Here is a 16874-nt window from a genome sequence, read left to right as displayed (position 1 = left end):
AACAAGCTAGAAAGAAAAAGAACAAGAAAACAAGATAAGCCTAAAGACTCCTCACAAACAAGAAAAACAAAACTGAATGGTACGATCCGGAGTGTCGAAGTGCCCCAGATTGTCTCTCGAAGCTGTTGAAGCTAGGGTGACACTGCCGAGTGTGACCCCTACAAAGTCTCACAGATCTGGTGTGACTCGAAGAAGGGCCAAGTGTCTGCTTCATCCCCTTGGCAAGGGGTGCAGGAGCGAAGGAGGTGATTTGCCGGCCCGGAGTTTGTCTCAACGAGAATAGCAGCTACAAAGTATAATCCCAAAGCCGCATGATCTCCTAAAGGTAGAGGGCCAAACACCACGGATTAGTGTATCTGAAAAATGAAGAAAGGGACCAGCAATCTCTAAACAAGCAGTGAAACCTCCCCCTTATCTCATAATAGAAGAGAAGAAATTGAATGTAAAGTGGATAGAGGTAAATGATACTTTGTTTGAATTCGATTTTTAAATAAAATAGTGAATTGGTATTATCCTAATTATAATACCCTAAGAAATTAAAAATATCTTTATCTTTTGTTGTGTTGAGAATTCCCAAAAAATATACTTTCTTCTATCGTTACAAGTATCTATTCATAAGGACTAAAGGCAATAAATTCTTCAATTTATATGATTCATTAATATTTATTTTATAAGTTCAATCATTAGTGGTGTCAAGTATGTGTAATGTCCCCTCCTTAGGAAGGTCATTTGGCAATAGAGATTGGCCTATCATTTGGTTCTCCTAGGGTAGTAGATTATGAATGGTACCTTTTAAGGGACTTATGAAGACATATCAGGGCTTTATAAGCCATTTTGAATGGTTTTGGGCAGTCTCCTAGATTTACAAGGAATCCCTAATTTTTGGGAATGAACTGGGAGTTGACTAGGATGCACCTGGAGACCTTTGGGATCAACCTCAAGACTCTAGCACAGTTCCTCAATTCTACGAGTTCCTAAATTATAGGAGAAGACTTTCAGCTAGATTGCGCTGCTCAGACATCAATAGACAAGGGTCATTAGACAGAACATTGATGAGGGGTGATGGGAGTCCAAATGAGTGAGCTATGAATTATTTGGGAATAATTTAATTTTATTCGTAAGTTGGGGTTGATAAAATAATAACAAAACTGACTATTATATTTGGTCCAATGGTTGAGTGGATTATTCAGATCTGACATAGGAGAGGGAAACTACCAACCAATTACTTGCAGATCGATGCTTTTACAGTGCATTATTCATCAATCATTTAAATACTATCAACTAGCTGCAACGTTTGACATTAATTGGACAGATTTTGTATATTTTAATTAATGCTTTTGCAGAATAAGTACATCATAGGGGTCTGCAGTGAAAATTCAGTGGTTTGGTACATTTTCTGACTGATATAGTCAGCCATGCAGCCCCAGCCTGGACGTGGTAGACTAAATCAGTAAATTTTGTGTCAAAGGGGTTCTACAGTGTCAGCAGTCGGATCAGTAACCATTAGCAACAGACAGCTTGACAGATCAGCAAAAAACCAAGTTGTAAACACTTCCTGACAACAGCATCAAAATCCACTGGTACAGTTTCTGTATTGTTCTTGGAATTTAAATAAAATCAGTATTTAATAATCGGTTTAGTATTGGACTTAGTTACAATAGCCTAGAGTTGGTTGCATTAGTTGTAATTGTTATTTCAAGAATTGTTCATTATTTCAGCAATTGCAAACAGCATATATCAAAACACCAAATAAAATGAAAAACTGCACAAAAAAAAATGTAAAAAAGCAAGAAAATATATAACCATAAAAATTTCAGAATTCATGCCAAATTCAAACATAGCACAAAAACCATGCCCAGGGTGCCAACTACACTATGACTTAAGCTCGGGAAAGGGTTGGCACTATATGAATAAAATGCTTACATGGCATGACCTTGATATACAAATTACATTGTATTTATCATTATTGCACTGTTTCCTATAACTCATTTCCTCCATTTCATCAAACTTAGCCTTGCAGAAATACCTTTACTCATTATCCTTCAACTCATTGAGCAAAACTTAAAGGAGCAACAACAATTACAAGAAAGACATCCTTACCTGGGTTGTAATGTAATTGTCATGGTCTTCCCTGCACAAGCTCCTAAGACAGGAGTTGATATTACTGACATAATGAAAGCCCCTGGGCTCGATATCTGAGGAATAAGCACCGTTGATGAACCACTAGGGGGGTTGAGAGAAAATGCATCAGACCAGATAGATCCCTCCGTCGAATCTTCTGCAGATTTTGATTGTATAATTCTTAATCTGATAGTTGCCTCTGCAGCTTCCAAATCTTTCAATGGGGAATGCATGCATACCTTGACCTTATGCATCTCGTCAGTTTCTCTGCCTCCCACCTCTACATTAGCATCACTAAGATCAGAAAATGAAAAGTTGCTTCCCCTTCTTTGCTGTTCGCGCATTACCTTGAATGAAGAATCGCTTGAAAACCTTACATTATCGTTCTCCAAAAATCTGTAAGGCCCTAAGAGTAATCTATGACTAGGCAAGTGGCTCCTGATTTTACAAGGTACATCACGATTTGGACAATACATTCCTTCCTCAAATGTCTTTCCATCTTTAACTCCTACTACACCGTAGGAGTCCACACAAGCAATTGCTATGCCACATTTTTTATTTGTCAATTCTTCAGGTCTTATAGAATAATAACTGGGATTAAGAACTCTTTTGCCAACTTTCTGATCTATGTCACCATCTGTAAGTTCAAGTGGTAAGCCACTGCAGTTGTAAATCCAAAATGGAACAGAAAGAGAGAGTTCACGAGAGCCACACAAAGGATCCGCTCTCTTCTCAGCTTTAACAAAAACGGGAGGACCTTCAAAAAACAGATTTAATAAATAACATGCTTTATCTGAAAAACTGGTACTGAGAATTAACACTAAATGTACTGAAAAGCTTCAAAATAGCATATCATTAAGAAACAAAGATAAAAAATTACTCTTGAATGAATCTGGAGTAAGAATCAATGTATCCGTTGATACAATCTTTTCCATCTGTGAATTGCCAGTTCCAAGCTCTGAAGTATAAACCATTGCACGACCAAACTTTACAAGCAATGGTGAAAATCCCACAACTTGGAACCGTAAGCCCAACTCATGAACAAAATCGACGTCAAATATGGACACGGCATCTCCCTGGAAAGTGAATAATTTTTTTATATGAAATGTTATTTAAATACTTTATAATATTATGGAATCAAATACAAGTTCACATTAAACATTTTCTATAATTTCAAATAGATAAAAATCAATGAATTAAGGTGAATGATTTAACTATCTCTTTTATTTTGGTTGTCTAACCTCTGATACAAATATGTGCTCCACAATGCTTGCACCATTCTCAATTGAAAACTCAAGTGGCACTGGAAGACAATTCTTTACCACTAAAGGGGCAGTAAGTATGATTTGACGAATTAAGCTAGTATTAACTTTTTTTGGAGAAATGGTACCCCCAGCAAGGATACTACCATTTAAATGTTTTCCATTGCTTTGGTCTTGGTTATTGAAAGAACATTGTTTGATGCCATCATAACAAGGAACTGGATTCTCTTGAACAGATATACAGCAACGAAATGGACCGTTGCTGGGATGTGAAGGATAACAAACAAAAGATCGCTGAAAACTGAGCTTGTTCTCTTGTGATAATATATTTGAAAGAGACTGTGCTTCACTCCAAAGATAACTGCTACCAACAGGACGCCATCTCATTCGTCCTGTTTCAGCTAGATGAACAGGTAGTGGCAACTCTTGCCCTGGTAACATAGGATCCATGATCTGCAACAAACATTTAATTAAGCTAAATGCACATTCCTATAAAAGAGGCCCTCATTGTAAAAGCTTAAGTTTGATCCTCTAAACCTAGAAACATTGAAAGAGATTCTTACCTTTGGGGCAATTCCAAATGGAATGTCAAAGCGTACTTCTAAAGAAACAGAGGTTGCATTCACAAGCGTGACCTGAGATTGAGACTTTGTTATTTATTGGTTTAAAATTGAAATTCGAATATAAAACACAAGGAAAATGACTATATCAATTACTGACCGTGGAGTATAGCCTGACTAACTTGCTGTACCGTTGTATTGAGACCTCAAATATAACAGGTGAAATGAATTTTGAAGTTGAATCTATGTTATTAACATTCTCCTCTTGTACGCTTGTGAAAGAATCTCTTCCTTCAGGGAATTTTCCAGTGTGTGAACTTTTAGCAAAATCTACTTCAAATGATCGCAATCCCACAAGATCCATTGACAGTGGAATAGAGGCTCTTGACGTTCCTTCAAGCTGAACACGGATCATATGATGCTGTGTGCCTGAAGTTTTCCTATCAGCAAGCCTTTCAGTAGAATGATTAGGCTTCCACCTCCGAAACAGTTCTTCTGGAGTTTCCTCAACAAACAAAGGCACTGTAAAACCCGGTTCAACAGCACTCAGCACGGCTCCATCCAATGTCTCATTGCTCTCTGAAAATATAGGACCATGAATCAACCAGAAGTTTAAGGGCATGCCAGTGTCATTTTGAAGGAAATAGGGTGCATATCTCCGTACATGAGTATTGTTGAGAGGACTATAATTGCTCTGATGATCGGCAGAATAATCATCCGGCTGTGTTCCCCCCCATGCATCCTTGATAATCTCAGATCCTCGAGTAGCAGCCTGTTTAAGGCACACACAAAGAATGAATGATAATAATGGGATTTTGTAATATAAAGCACCAGAAAAGCAATGAGAAAAATGTTTCAATCACCTGCATTAGAGCTTCGGTAAGATTCAAATTAAGCTTGGATGAAGATTTGACATCAATATTTATTGCAGGTGTCGCACTCAACAGGCTGTCACATCCAACTTTTATCACAAACTGGCACTGCATGTTCCAAGGTTCCAAGAAAGGTTCCCATGCAACCTGCAAGTTCAATTTTTATTTAGTACAAATTTTGTAATCGATGGGCTCCAGCCACACATAAACAATATATTCAAGACGCAAGATTCTGTTGTTTATGGTATCACTGTATAACCTTGTGAATATTGTGATAATTAATTTGCAGCTCCAATGAGAAGGAAGTGTCCATGATTCCATCAATCCATATCGCACGGACAGATGTATGCCTTATAAAAGTTTCCATGATAGGTGCATTGCAACTCCACTGAATCATACCATGGAAAGAACATAGCTTAGTATATTATAATTATTGAAATAAAGTCTAAAAAAAAAACCAATCAAAATTAAATGAAAACATCCATAGTAGCACCCACATTAGAAAAATAAAACACAAAGTCAAAGAAAAGAATTCATTTTAGCATGGATCCAGGTTATAATCCTATTTCAGTGCTAACATCATTCTCAGTAGGGTTTTCACTTAAAACCAAAGGGCATTCAGTAAATTGTTGAAAAGAAGAAAACAAACCAACAGGTAAATGCTCAAATCACACAGTACCAAGACATTTGATAAAAGCAGCCACTAAATTAGAAAATTAGAATTATGTAATTACTCTATTTCATACTTGTTGCTTTCTCTGATGCAGATAAACTAGGTTAATAAACTTATCAGCTCAGTGAACAGAAAAGGTTATCAATATCAAAACTGGATGTAGTAATTTTAACATTTAAAAAATGGGTCCTTTAAATTAGAAGAGCTGTATGATTCAGTATCAAAAAAAAACAATATAATCATAGATTTGGTCTGCATGTCATTAGGATTAAAAACTAGTTTATTTTATACAAAACTAAGGCATTTACAAAAAAGTGCAGTGACAGGTTCAAAAAACAGATTGGATTAAGAACCAAGCTTATGAGCACCTATTAAGACGAAGCCCCCCAAGGAAGCAGGTCCAAGTAATACGGATATACAGTCTCTAGATGTCAGTCCTGATATGCATGTTCATCTCCTGCCAAGTGGGCAAAAGGTGAAATGGGGCACCCAAGGATTATTGGAAAGGAGGGAGGCAATTGATGTCAATCCCAATCAAACCCAACAAAGTTGACAAACGCACAAACCAGCAAAGCGCGCAGCCAGTAGGCTCGAAGCGGGCAATGCCCAAGGAGCAGAGAGCCAGGTAAGAGTATTTGTGTCGCCCCTCCAAGGAGTCTACAAATCCCTGCAGGTGATGAATGAACCAGACCAGGTCAAAAGTGGTACCGAGTCTGAACACATAGCCCCAAACACGGTGCAATGGGCCTTGCCTACGTTGAAGATTTCCCAATGAAATATACACTGAACAATACTAAAGACATTAGACCAATATATTCTTCAGTATCAATGTTATATTATTTGATGTTATTTAATATCAATATTAAAGACACTGCAGTAATTAATGTTGATTCTTTAACAAAATTAATATTTAAATATTCACTATTAAAAATAATATTGATACTACCCATAATTAGTTAAATTATATTAAATGAATAAACAAATAACAAATAAAAAAAATAAGTAATAGTATTCAAATTAAAGGTGGCATGTAATAAAGCAAACCCTGCAAGAGCAGGCAAGAAAAGACATGATGCCTGGAAGTGTATTTCAGGAAGCAACATGGAAGATTAAAAGGGAATAAAAGCAATAACCTAAGGAAGGATTCACAATAAAATAGAATATAAAAAGGAAAATGATCAGTGAACAAAAATATATATTCACCAACAACATTTGATAAATCTCCATGCATAGAATTTACATTTTAAAAAGGCTGAAAAAGAATGACAGTCATAATAGAATTGAAAAATCATAAGGGGAGAACATACATTTGCAAACACAATTCTTCACACAGTAATCAATAAGAAATGGGAACTGAATAACTATCCTGGATTCATCATAAGGAAGCCAATATAAGCAGAAGTAAGAGAGGATAATGTAAGGGATAAAAAGAGAGAAGTAATATACTGTGGGAGAGACTACCTATCGGGAGAAAATGGATTTAAGGATAACATACTCCATGGTAAATTTATACTCCATTCCAACATTAATAAGCTGGTGGAAACTATGAAGCCACATGCAAAATGAAGGTGAGTATTTAGGTAAGTTAATTGTGTAAGTATTTATGTAAAATAAATTGTGTAAGTTATTTGGTTTTAAGTCTAAAAAAAGTAATTATATATATATATATATATATATATGAATAACTAAGCATTATCAAATATTCATAAATGATTAATTGTTATATCAGAAAAAAAATATTTGGATGAATTGTTACATTTCATATTGTGTTTATTAAATGAGTATAAAGAAATAATAGACCAAATTTTCATAGTGTCAGAATAGCGATTGTGATCAATTCTATATAAATGGCCAAGTGCCAATGTAGGATTGGGATCATCTCTATATACATGGTTGAGGTGGACTTCATGGGCCTCATAGAGCCAATGCGGTAGGGAGGTATATCTCTCATATAAATGTCTAAGAGAGCTAGTCTGAAAGGTCAATACAACCCTTGTATAAATGGCTAGTTGAGAATAATACCTCATAGTGCCAGTGTCAAAGGCTAATACAACCTTTGTATAAATGGCTAATAGTGCCAATGCAAAAGGTCAATACAACCCTCGTATAAACGGCTAATGAGAATAACACCTCATAGTACCAGTGCAAGAGGTTAGTACAACCTTCATATAAATGGCTAATAGTGCCAATGCAAAAGTTCAATACAACAGTTAAGATAGTTGAAGATCGTCACGTTGGTCTACTCCAAGTTCAGCATCAACCTTCATAGAACATAGAAAGAGTCAAGGCCATCAAGGAGTCTTTGTAAGCCTTCGGGAGAGGAGGCCACGAGGATCACATCATTCACAAAGAGCAAGATAGAAATCAAAGTCTAATGTAAGTAGCAATCATCACAAGAGAGGAAGTCCGATCACCCATGGGTCATCCTGATGTGGCTGACCACGGTCTCATAGAACCTCATGATGGCACTCAAGAGCATCAACAAAATGACAATGTCTTATAATCTCTAAAAAAGGGACCTCGTAGGGACAAAATCAAATGCATTGTGAAAGTCCACAGAGCAACAATACACCTTCAAGGAGTGATGCAACGCCTTCTCAACGATAGCATTAAGTGTCAAGATGTGGCCCATAGTCTAGTAATGTGGTTTGAAGCCTGTTTATCCCCGAGCGCGAACATGTCACTGATTATGCTTGCAAGAAAGAATTCATGCAAAACTATGGTGTACAACTAGAGAACATATACCCCACCATGATGGTCTTGTAGTTGTTTGGATCAAAAGCCAACCCTACCTTATGGATTGGATGGATACTGTGTTCTAACCAAGAGGGATGGAATCCTGTGTAGCTGACCCCGTTAAGTAAATCTATGAGATGAGGGCCAAGAAACATGATCCCAAGTTTGAAGAGTTCCTCTCAAAACCCTTCCCCATCCACCTTTCTGCTACTATTCATGGATCTGACCACCTTGCAGATGTTGGAGAAGGTGAAAAGCTAGCAGTGGGGGGAAGGGTGACAATGAGCGACGGCTGCCCAGGGACATTGTAGAGTGTGGAGACGTGGGAAACCAAGGAGATGTGGTGAAAGGCTAGGGGTGAAGATTTAACAGGGAAGAGGGTACGCTAGAAGGTCATGGGGGACTGAAGGAGGGAGGTAAAAAGGGGACAACTACGAGATAAGATGAAGGGGCGCTTCTTGAAGCGAAGGAGGTGGTGGTAAGAGTCCTGAACCTGCCTAGAGGAATCTAGGTGGAGGGTGGAGGGTGGAGAGTGGAAATTCTACGCACCTTGTGGTGGAAGAATTTGCAATCATCATCAAACCACTGGTTCATGGGGCAAGTGATCCTGCAGCAAGGGATGAGGACCAAGGGGAGGTGCAATGAGGGAAAGTGAGGAGGGCAGTACTCCAAATGGAGGTGGCAAGGCAATTAAACCAGAAGGGTGTGCTCTCATTCTGGGGAAAGCAGTGCATCAGAAGGAGTCATCTAAGGTGCATGTGGTAAACATCTTGGTCCCCCATCAAAGCTAAGGAAGATGAGGGAGGGATGGGACGAAGGTTTAGGAGGAGGGGCTGGGCACGGGGGCGACAAAGGGGTGGGTGTGGGAGGTAGCGTGAAATGTGATGCGAAGGGCATGGTCAGCCAAGGGGAAGCATGTGATAGTGAAGTTGTTGAAGGCAAGGATGAGAATAAAGCTCGGGAGGGTGTAGTCCACAGTAGGGCCAACAAGTAAATGAACTAGAGTTGGGAAGGTTAGGCAGTCGGTTTAAGATCAACAACTCGAAGGACTCGCACAATTAAAGGTGGTGGTTGTAACCCATAGTATCATCTAATAATCTCCTAAGACCCAAGGACATAGGGAGAGATGCAAATTAGATCGAATGTTCAATCATGAAGTGGAGCCTACAAGTCCCTAGTTTGTGCATTGAAGCCACCAATGATAAGAATGTTTCCCAGGTCAGGAAACCTAGAAATGTTGTCAAAAAGGTCAATGCAGGGGTCCCCTTCCATCCCATTATGCTTAGTATATGGGGAGGAGGGTGTAGCAAATTGCAATGAAAATATCTCTATGGTGAGAGGCCATTGAGCGCACCCAAACCAGCATAAATCTCGTGAAACTATCGGCGTGAACCACAAAATTCCTACAATGGAACCTATTGCTAACAAGGTAGGCAACCCTATTGGAACCCTTGACAATGCTAGACCATTAACCTCATCCCTGCAAGACAACATCTAGTGATTGCCCATGACGCCAAGAAGAGATCAAGTAGGACTCTCATGAGTCTCAATGACACAAAGGTCAATCAAATCAGTTGTGTCCTAGAGTAAACCTAACATAGACCAAAAAGGACCCATTACTGTTCTAGTCGTTGATGTGTAAGGACCCCATGTTTTAAACCACCTAGTCGAGCCGTCTCAAGGACCATCATTTAGCAGTTATAGCCACCGAACTAGCCACCTATGTAGATGGGAAGTTGTCTCGAATAACATTTGTAAGGTTACATATCACAACCCACTTCTTGTCATATCATGCTGCTACAACAAGAGTCTAAGATTATTAATCTCCTATCATAAATGATTATTAAACTACGAAAAACAAATTCCCAGCTAATATCGAAAAATAACACAATTGCAACTTCACTTATAAAATAAGGAAAGAAATGCGCAACACAATGAACACAATATTTTCGAACAAATTGTCCATGGAAAAACCCCTAAGGGAAAACCAGTTCTACAGATGAGGAATTATATTAAACTTCAGCAAATCAAGAGATACAAAATTCCTTGCCTCTCACTAGCAAAAATCCGACAACCTCCTAATTTCTCCCGCTGATATTCCCCACTACTAATCCCATGCTAACACTACGCCCTTGCAAATGCTGCAAGACTGTTTGCTAACACTGCAAACTTACAAACTCATTTACTAGCACTGCAAATGTTTCTCCAAACTTCTTCCTTGTTCTTCCAAATGCCCCCCTGAACTCCTTTTATACTACTCCTATTAGTAAACCAACGGCTAAGATTGATTCTCAATCGACGGTCGAGATTAAAACAACTTAACAACCCTAACCAAGTCAATTTCTAGTTGTTTCCAAAAGTGGTCAATTATTTAACAAATATTTGTCCAAATATTTGTCTCTAACCTAACCAATTAGTTAGAAAAACAACTACTTGCTAAATAATAACAAATGGATGAACAACTGTCCAAAGCTAACTAAACTAACACTCCCTCTTAGTGAGGAAGTTGTTCTGCATGACACCTAACTTATCTCTAAAGAAGATAAATTTTGCCTTCCCCAATGCCTTAGTCAGAATGTCTGCTACCTGCTCCTCTATAGGTATGTACTGTAGCTGGACAACTCCCCATTGTACACATTCTCTGATGAAGTGATATCTGATATCTATATGTTTAGACCTATCACCAAACACTAGATTCTCAGACAACTTGATGCAACTCTGATTATCACAATGTATCACAGTAGTCTCAACCTTCTAACCAAACAAAGCTACTAATAACTTCTGAAGCCATATAGCTTCAAATGTCACCATGCTAGCTGCTATGTATTTTGCTTCTGCTGAACTCAAAGCCACAAACTTCTACTTCCTGCTGAACCAAGAAACAACTCCTGATCCCAAGCTGAAACAACACCCTAAAGTGCTCCTTTTGTCCGTACTTCCTGCCCAATCTGCGTCAGTATAGCCTATCAACTTGATACCTTCACCTCGAACATATCTGATCCAATACTCAACTGTACCACGCAAGTAACATAATACATGCTTGGCCGCTATCCAATGCATTCTCTTTGGTTCAACCATGAACTAACTAAGAGAGTTAACTGCAAATGCTATATTTGGCCTAGTGTTGACCAAATACATAAGCAAACCAATCAATTGTCTATATAAAGTGGGATCTACATCCTTTTTCTTGGATGTATCTACCTTCCTCCAATTTGTGATCATGGGTGTAGACATGGCTTTGCAATCCTCCATCCCGAATTTCTTCAAGATTTCAATGCAGTATTTCCCTTGACCAAGGAAAATCTCCCCATCTATCTGCCACACTTCCATGTCTAGAAAGTAGTGCATAAGTCCCAAATCCTTTGTCTCGAACTCTTCTGCAAGGTTCCTCTTGCAATCCACTATGAGCCCTAGTGAACCTGTAAGAAACAGGTCGTCCACATAAAGAACAAGAGATTCTCCCCCAACCATCAAGTAGTAGAGATTAGCATCTGCTTTACTCTTCACAAAGCCCATTTTCTGCAAGTATGTATCAATGCGCTCATACCACGCTCTAGGAACCTGCTTGAGTCCGTACAATGCTTTCTTCAATCTGCACATGTAGGTCTCTTTGTTGTGTGCTACAAAGCCTTCTGGTTGTTCTATGTATACCTCCTCCTTCAACTCACCATTAAGAAATGTTGTCTTGACATCCATTTGATGGATCTGCCATCCCATCTGTGTTGCAAGTGAGATTACAGCTCGTATAGAAGTATACCTGGCAACTAGAGCAAATGTCTCCTCATAGTCTATTCCCTCCTTCTGAGAGAACCCCTTTGCCACAAACCTCACCTTGTATTTCTTGATGCTACCATCCGCACCGTGCCTTATCTTATAGATCCAACGTGATCCAACTACTATCCTATCTGTTGGTCTAGGAACTACCTCCCACGCATCATTCTGCATCATTGAGGAATATTCCTCAACCATAGCATCTCGCCATACCTAATGTTCTGCAGCTTCCTAATAGCTAGAAGGCTCACTATCTACCAACTGATTAACTAATGCCACATACTCATCGAACTTGGCTGGTTGTCTCCTCTGTCTAGTACTTTTCCTAGGAGCTCCCACAAACTCCTGAGTATCCCTTTGTGTATATCTGGAACCTCATGGTTCCTCCTGCCAACTGTAAAGGATGAAATGTCAACCTCTAAGTCCTCTAGATGCATTTCCTGTTGCACCTGCTGCTCCATACTCTGTGAATCTTCACTACCTGAGTCTAAACTCGTACTGGTAACTGTACTTGAGCTTTGCTGCCCTTGACTCAGTCTTGGAGCTTCTATTGGCTGCTCACTCTGATCATCTACTAGCAAATCTCTTGATCACCTAAATGCCTTGTCCTTAATGAACTTGACATCATGTCCAACAATAATTCTTTTAGTCCATGGAATGAAAATTCTATATGCCTTTGAGGTCTTACTGTACCCAACAAAGTACCCCCTCTCTGCAGTCTGATCTAACTTTGTACGTGTATCTTCAGGAATATGACAATATGCCAAACTCCCGAATATCCCGAAGTGACCAACATCTGGCTTCTTCCCTGTGACATCTTCCCTAGCACCTTGTGTGGAACTCTGTTCTAGATGTAGAATGTTGTATTACACGCCTCTGCCCATAAGTAACGGGGCATGTCCTGGTCATGTAGCATAGCTCTTGCTGCCTCCGATATAGAACGGTTCTTCCTCTCAGCAACTCCATTCTACTATGGATTGTAAGGAACAGTCCATTGTCTCTTGATTCCTTCTCTGGTACAGAACTCCTAGAAGACATTTCCTTTGTACTCACCTCCATTGTCTAACCGAAGAACCTTTATCTTCTTTTCTATCAAATTCTCCACAAGAGCCTTGAACTTTTGGAATAGGCTAAAAACCTCATCCTTAGTCTTCAAGAAGTATATCCAAGTCTTTCTAGAGAAATCATCAATAAAAGTAACATAGTACTCATATCCTCTGAGAGATTTCATCGACATTGGTCCACAAACATCTTAATGTACTAGATCAAGAACACCCTTAGATCTGGTGTCACTTTTGGGAAATGATGCTTTCGCAAACTTCCCCAACACACATCCCTTACATACATCATCATGCTCTCTGCTCACCTCTAGAACACCTGTCACTGTCTCACGAAGCAATCTAAGTGCTCCATGATGAATATGGCCCATCCTCCTATGCCATAGCTCTCTGAGATCTCTAGGATTACTGTTGCTCATGAGTGCCTTGGGAGTATCAAACTGTAATCTATAAATACGACCACTCCTAACTCCAATAGTTATGGGTGATTTCCAATCCTTGTGCTTAATCAACACATTTGTCCCTCTAAAGAGTACATTATACCCCCTATCCTAAAGAACAGATACAAAAATCAAATTCATACCTAAACCTAGCACATGCAACACATCATGAAGTAGAATTATCTTTCCATTCTCCCTCTGAAACTGAACAGTCCCTTTCCCAACTGGGTTGAGTTTGGACAAGTTTCCCATAGAAATCTAGATGTTAGTGTCCTCCTCCTTGTAATTGGAGAAGTACTCTCTAACTCCTGTCATATGAAATGATGCCCCACTATCTATATACCAAACACACTGTGAGGTTGAGCTAACCATACAAGCTATGAGTACAAACTCATCTTCCATTCAACTGGAGAGTTCTTCCGCACTTGCTGAAGCTGCCACCTGCTTCTTACCCTTCTTCCTCTCTGGGCGATCACTAACATAGTGGCCCAACTCATGACATCCAAAGCATTTGACCTTAGAAAGGTCCTTCTTCTTCTTTTCGCTTTGTGAATTCGATCCTTTGCTAGATCCCTTCTTTGCTTTCCCTTTACCCGCTAGGGCAACATTCTCTTGTTCCACCTCATTTTTCTAACTCTTGTTGGCCCCATTGACAAGACTTAGTCTAAACTCCTCCTAAGTGAAATTAGTCCATAGTCGATCCCAACTCGGTAAAGTATCTTGTCCACTAACAACTTGAACAAAGATACTCCATTGTTTAGTAAACCCATTTAGGGCTATTCTCACTAGCTCGTCATCACTAGGGCTATCTCCAACAGCTACTAACTCATCCTTGACAAGTCTGAACCTAGTGAAGTAACTTGTGACGTCTTCTCCCTGGTTCATCCGAGTATTATTTAGCTTCTCTCTAAGAATCAACTTCCTGTTTGTGGTAGCATTCTGGTATAGATTCAGAATGGTGTCCCACATCTTCTTCGCCGTATCTAGCTCTGCAATATGTGGAACAATATGATCCTTGACACCATCAAGGATAATCCTCCTCGCCTTCGCATCATCCTTCTTATGTGCTACAAGATGTGTTACATCCGTTGGTACAGGTACAACACTGGTAGCACGATCCTTGATACCATTCGCTTCCAACAATAAAGAAATTCTAGCCTTCCAGACATTGAAATTCAAGGCACCATCCAATCTATCCTGATCTCTCAAACCAGCTAAAGCCATCTCAAGGGATTAAAGCAATAATAAATCTAAAGAGATCAAAATTTCTTTCCTAGGGCAAAACTCTTCTACCCTTAACAATGCTCTGATACCACGTGAAAAATTAACTATTGCAGTCACTGATTATTAATCTCCTATCGTAAATGATTATTAACCTACGGAAAAAATATTCCCAGCTAATATCGAAAAATAACACAACTGCAACTTCACTTATAAAATAAGGAAAGAAATGCGCAACACAAGGAACACAATATTTTCGAACAAATTGTCCCTGGAAAAACCCCCAAGGGAAACCAGTTCTACAAATGAGGAATTATATTAAACTTCAGCAAATCAAGAGATACAAAACTCATTGCCTCTCACTAGCAGAAATCCGACAACATCCTAATTTCTCCCGCTGATATTCCCCACTGCTAATCCCACGCTAACATTGTGCCCTTGCTAAAACTGCAAACTTACAAACTCATTTGCTAGCACTGCAAATGTTTCTCCAAACTTCTTCCTTGTTCTTCCAAATGCTTCCCTGACCTCCTTTTATACTACTCCTTTTGGTAAACCAACGGCCGAGATTGATTCTCAATCGATGGTTGAGATTAAAACAACTTAACAACCCTAACCAAGTCGGTTTCTAGTTTCCAAAAGTGGTCAATTATTTAACAAATATTTGTCTCTAACCTAACCAATTAGTTAGAAAAACAACTACTTGCTAAATAATAACAAATGGACAAACCGCTGTCCAAAGCTAACTAAACTAACAGTCCCTGCACCAGATACTTGGAGTAACCGAGCACCCCACCTCTTCCCTTCCACAAACATGCCACCATTGGAATGGGTGCTTGAATTTCTACTTGAATTTTAATTTTTGAGTGTTACAATTGGGTACGAACTATTTTACTAATAACTATGTTGAAATGTTCAACGATTCTAGTTTGTGTTGCAATTTTACCATGTTCAAGTATTTTGCTTTGGTGTGTTATTTTGAAACAACATTTAATAACTAGCATTTCATGTTCTACATGTATATTATACAACACCCCTCCCTACCCTGTCCTCCCCTAGCCGTCCCAAAATTGAGGCCTATTGTCCCCCCATGTCCTAGAAACTTGTCCCACCGTCCCGATGTACCCCAGTACTAGTGTTACACTTCTTCCTTTTAGTTCTAGGATGTTGCTTCCCAAAACTTTACATCCATAAGGCACCACTACTATGACAAGCAACCAAAATAAGGCCCTATTCATTTTTCAATCCTATACTTTTACATTCCTACATATATTTTGTAGCATGTAACAAGCCTTCCATCACTCTTGTATTATTTTTTGTTAAAACTATAACTACGATCATCATACTGGTCTGACTATGCAGATTGCATAGACTTCATCTTTCATGTAATACCGTCTGAAGGCTTTTTAACACATTGCACCTTGACTAGGCATGATTGGCGATTTATTGTGATGAGTATATGTTAGCATTAACCTTAACTAAATTTAGTTATGTTTGTTTGTTAAACTATATCTCCTTCTAGGCGTCGATTATGAGAGAGCATTATGGGTCGACCTAGATAGGGTCATTTCTCTTTAAGGGGCATGCCCTATGGTTATGGTCTATGAGTAAGGTGTGGTTGTAGTTAAAGAGCACGCAATAGAATATCAACTCTGCTCATTTAAGCAACTCTGCCACAAATCGAATACTTGCTGAGACAAATATATTTCAGAATGACAATTAGTATTGACATCTCATTTCAAGGTCAGGTAGAAGGAAGATCAGAAAGCAACCATATAGAAAGGTATTATCTCAAATCTGGTTACTTAGAATTTGCAAAAACTTTACAAGGTATCAGAGCTCTCATAGTCGAACCTAGGCTCTGCAAATTAAACAATCAAACTTAGTATATCTAGCATCATTCTCCTATCTTCAATGGTGTACACAATCAGACCTGGGGAGAGGTTTGATGGGAAAGAACACTTAAATGCTTAGAAATTCAAAATTATGATGATTCTTGAAGAAAATGATGTAAAGAAGTTTGCTGATTCAGCATCCAAACAACCTGTTGTTGAACCTAATAAAACTATCTGGAGTAAAGGAAATAGGAAAGCCATACAAATCATATTAAATGGAGTGAAAAATGAAATAGTACCCATGCTAATGAAACATCAAACAACA

General features: G+C 38.9%; 1 protein-coding gene across 1 annotated transcript in view; it reads right to left on the bottom strand.

Moving 5' to 3' along the window:
* Positions 1-16874, bottom strand: part of LOC149569164 (vacuolar protein sorting-associated protein, putative (DUF1162)) — a 304062-nt gene that overhangs the window by 94941 nt on the left and 192247 nt on the right. The window contains exons 26-32 of the mRNA XM_089821926.1: positions 5075-5203; positions 4807-4962; positions 4104-4715; positions 3947-4018; positions 3363-3836; positions 3002-3197; positions 2101-2878 (exon numbers count right to left, since the gene is read on the bottom strand). Coding sequence (XP_089678052.1) covers positions 2101-2878; positions 3002-3197; positions 3363-3836; positions 3947-4018; positions 4104-4715; positions 4807-4962; positions 5075-5203 — 2417 coding nt within the window. The remainder of the gene's footprint in view (positions 1-2100; positions 2879-3001; positions 3198-3362; positions 3837-3946; positions 4019-4103; positions 4716-4806; positions 4963-5074; positions 5204-16874) is intronic.

The sequence above is a fragment of the Cupressus sempervirens genome, chromosome 3, assembly GCF_028749045.1.
Source record: "Cupressus sempervirens isolate cs-2001-9-10 chromosome 3, ASM2874904v1, whole genome shotgun sequence".
NCBI classification, from domain to species: Eukaryota; Viridiplantae; Streptophyta; class Pinopsida; order Cupressales; family Cupressaceae; genus Cupressus; species Cupressus sempervirens.
This window is presented reverse-complemented; position numbering and strand designations above follow the sequence as displayed.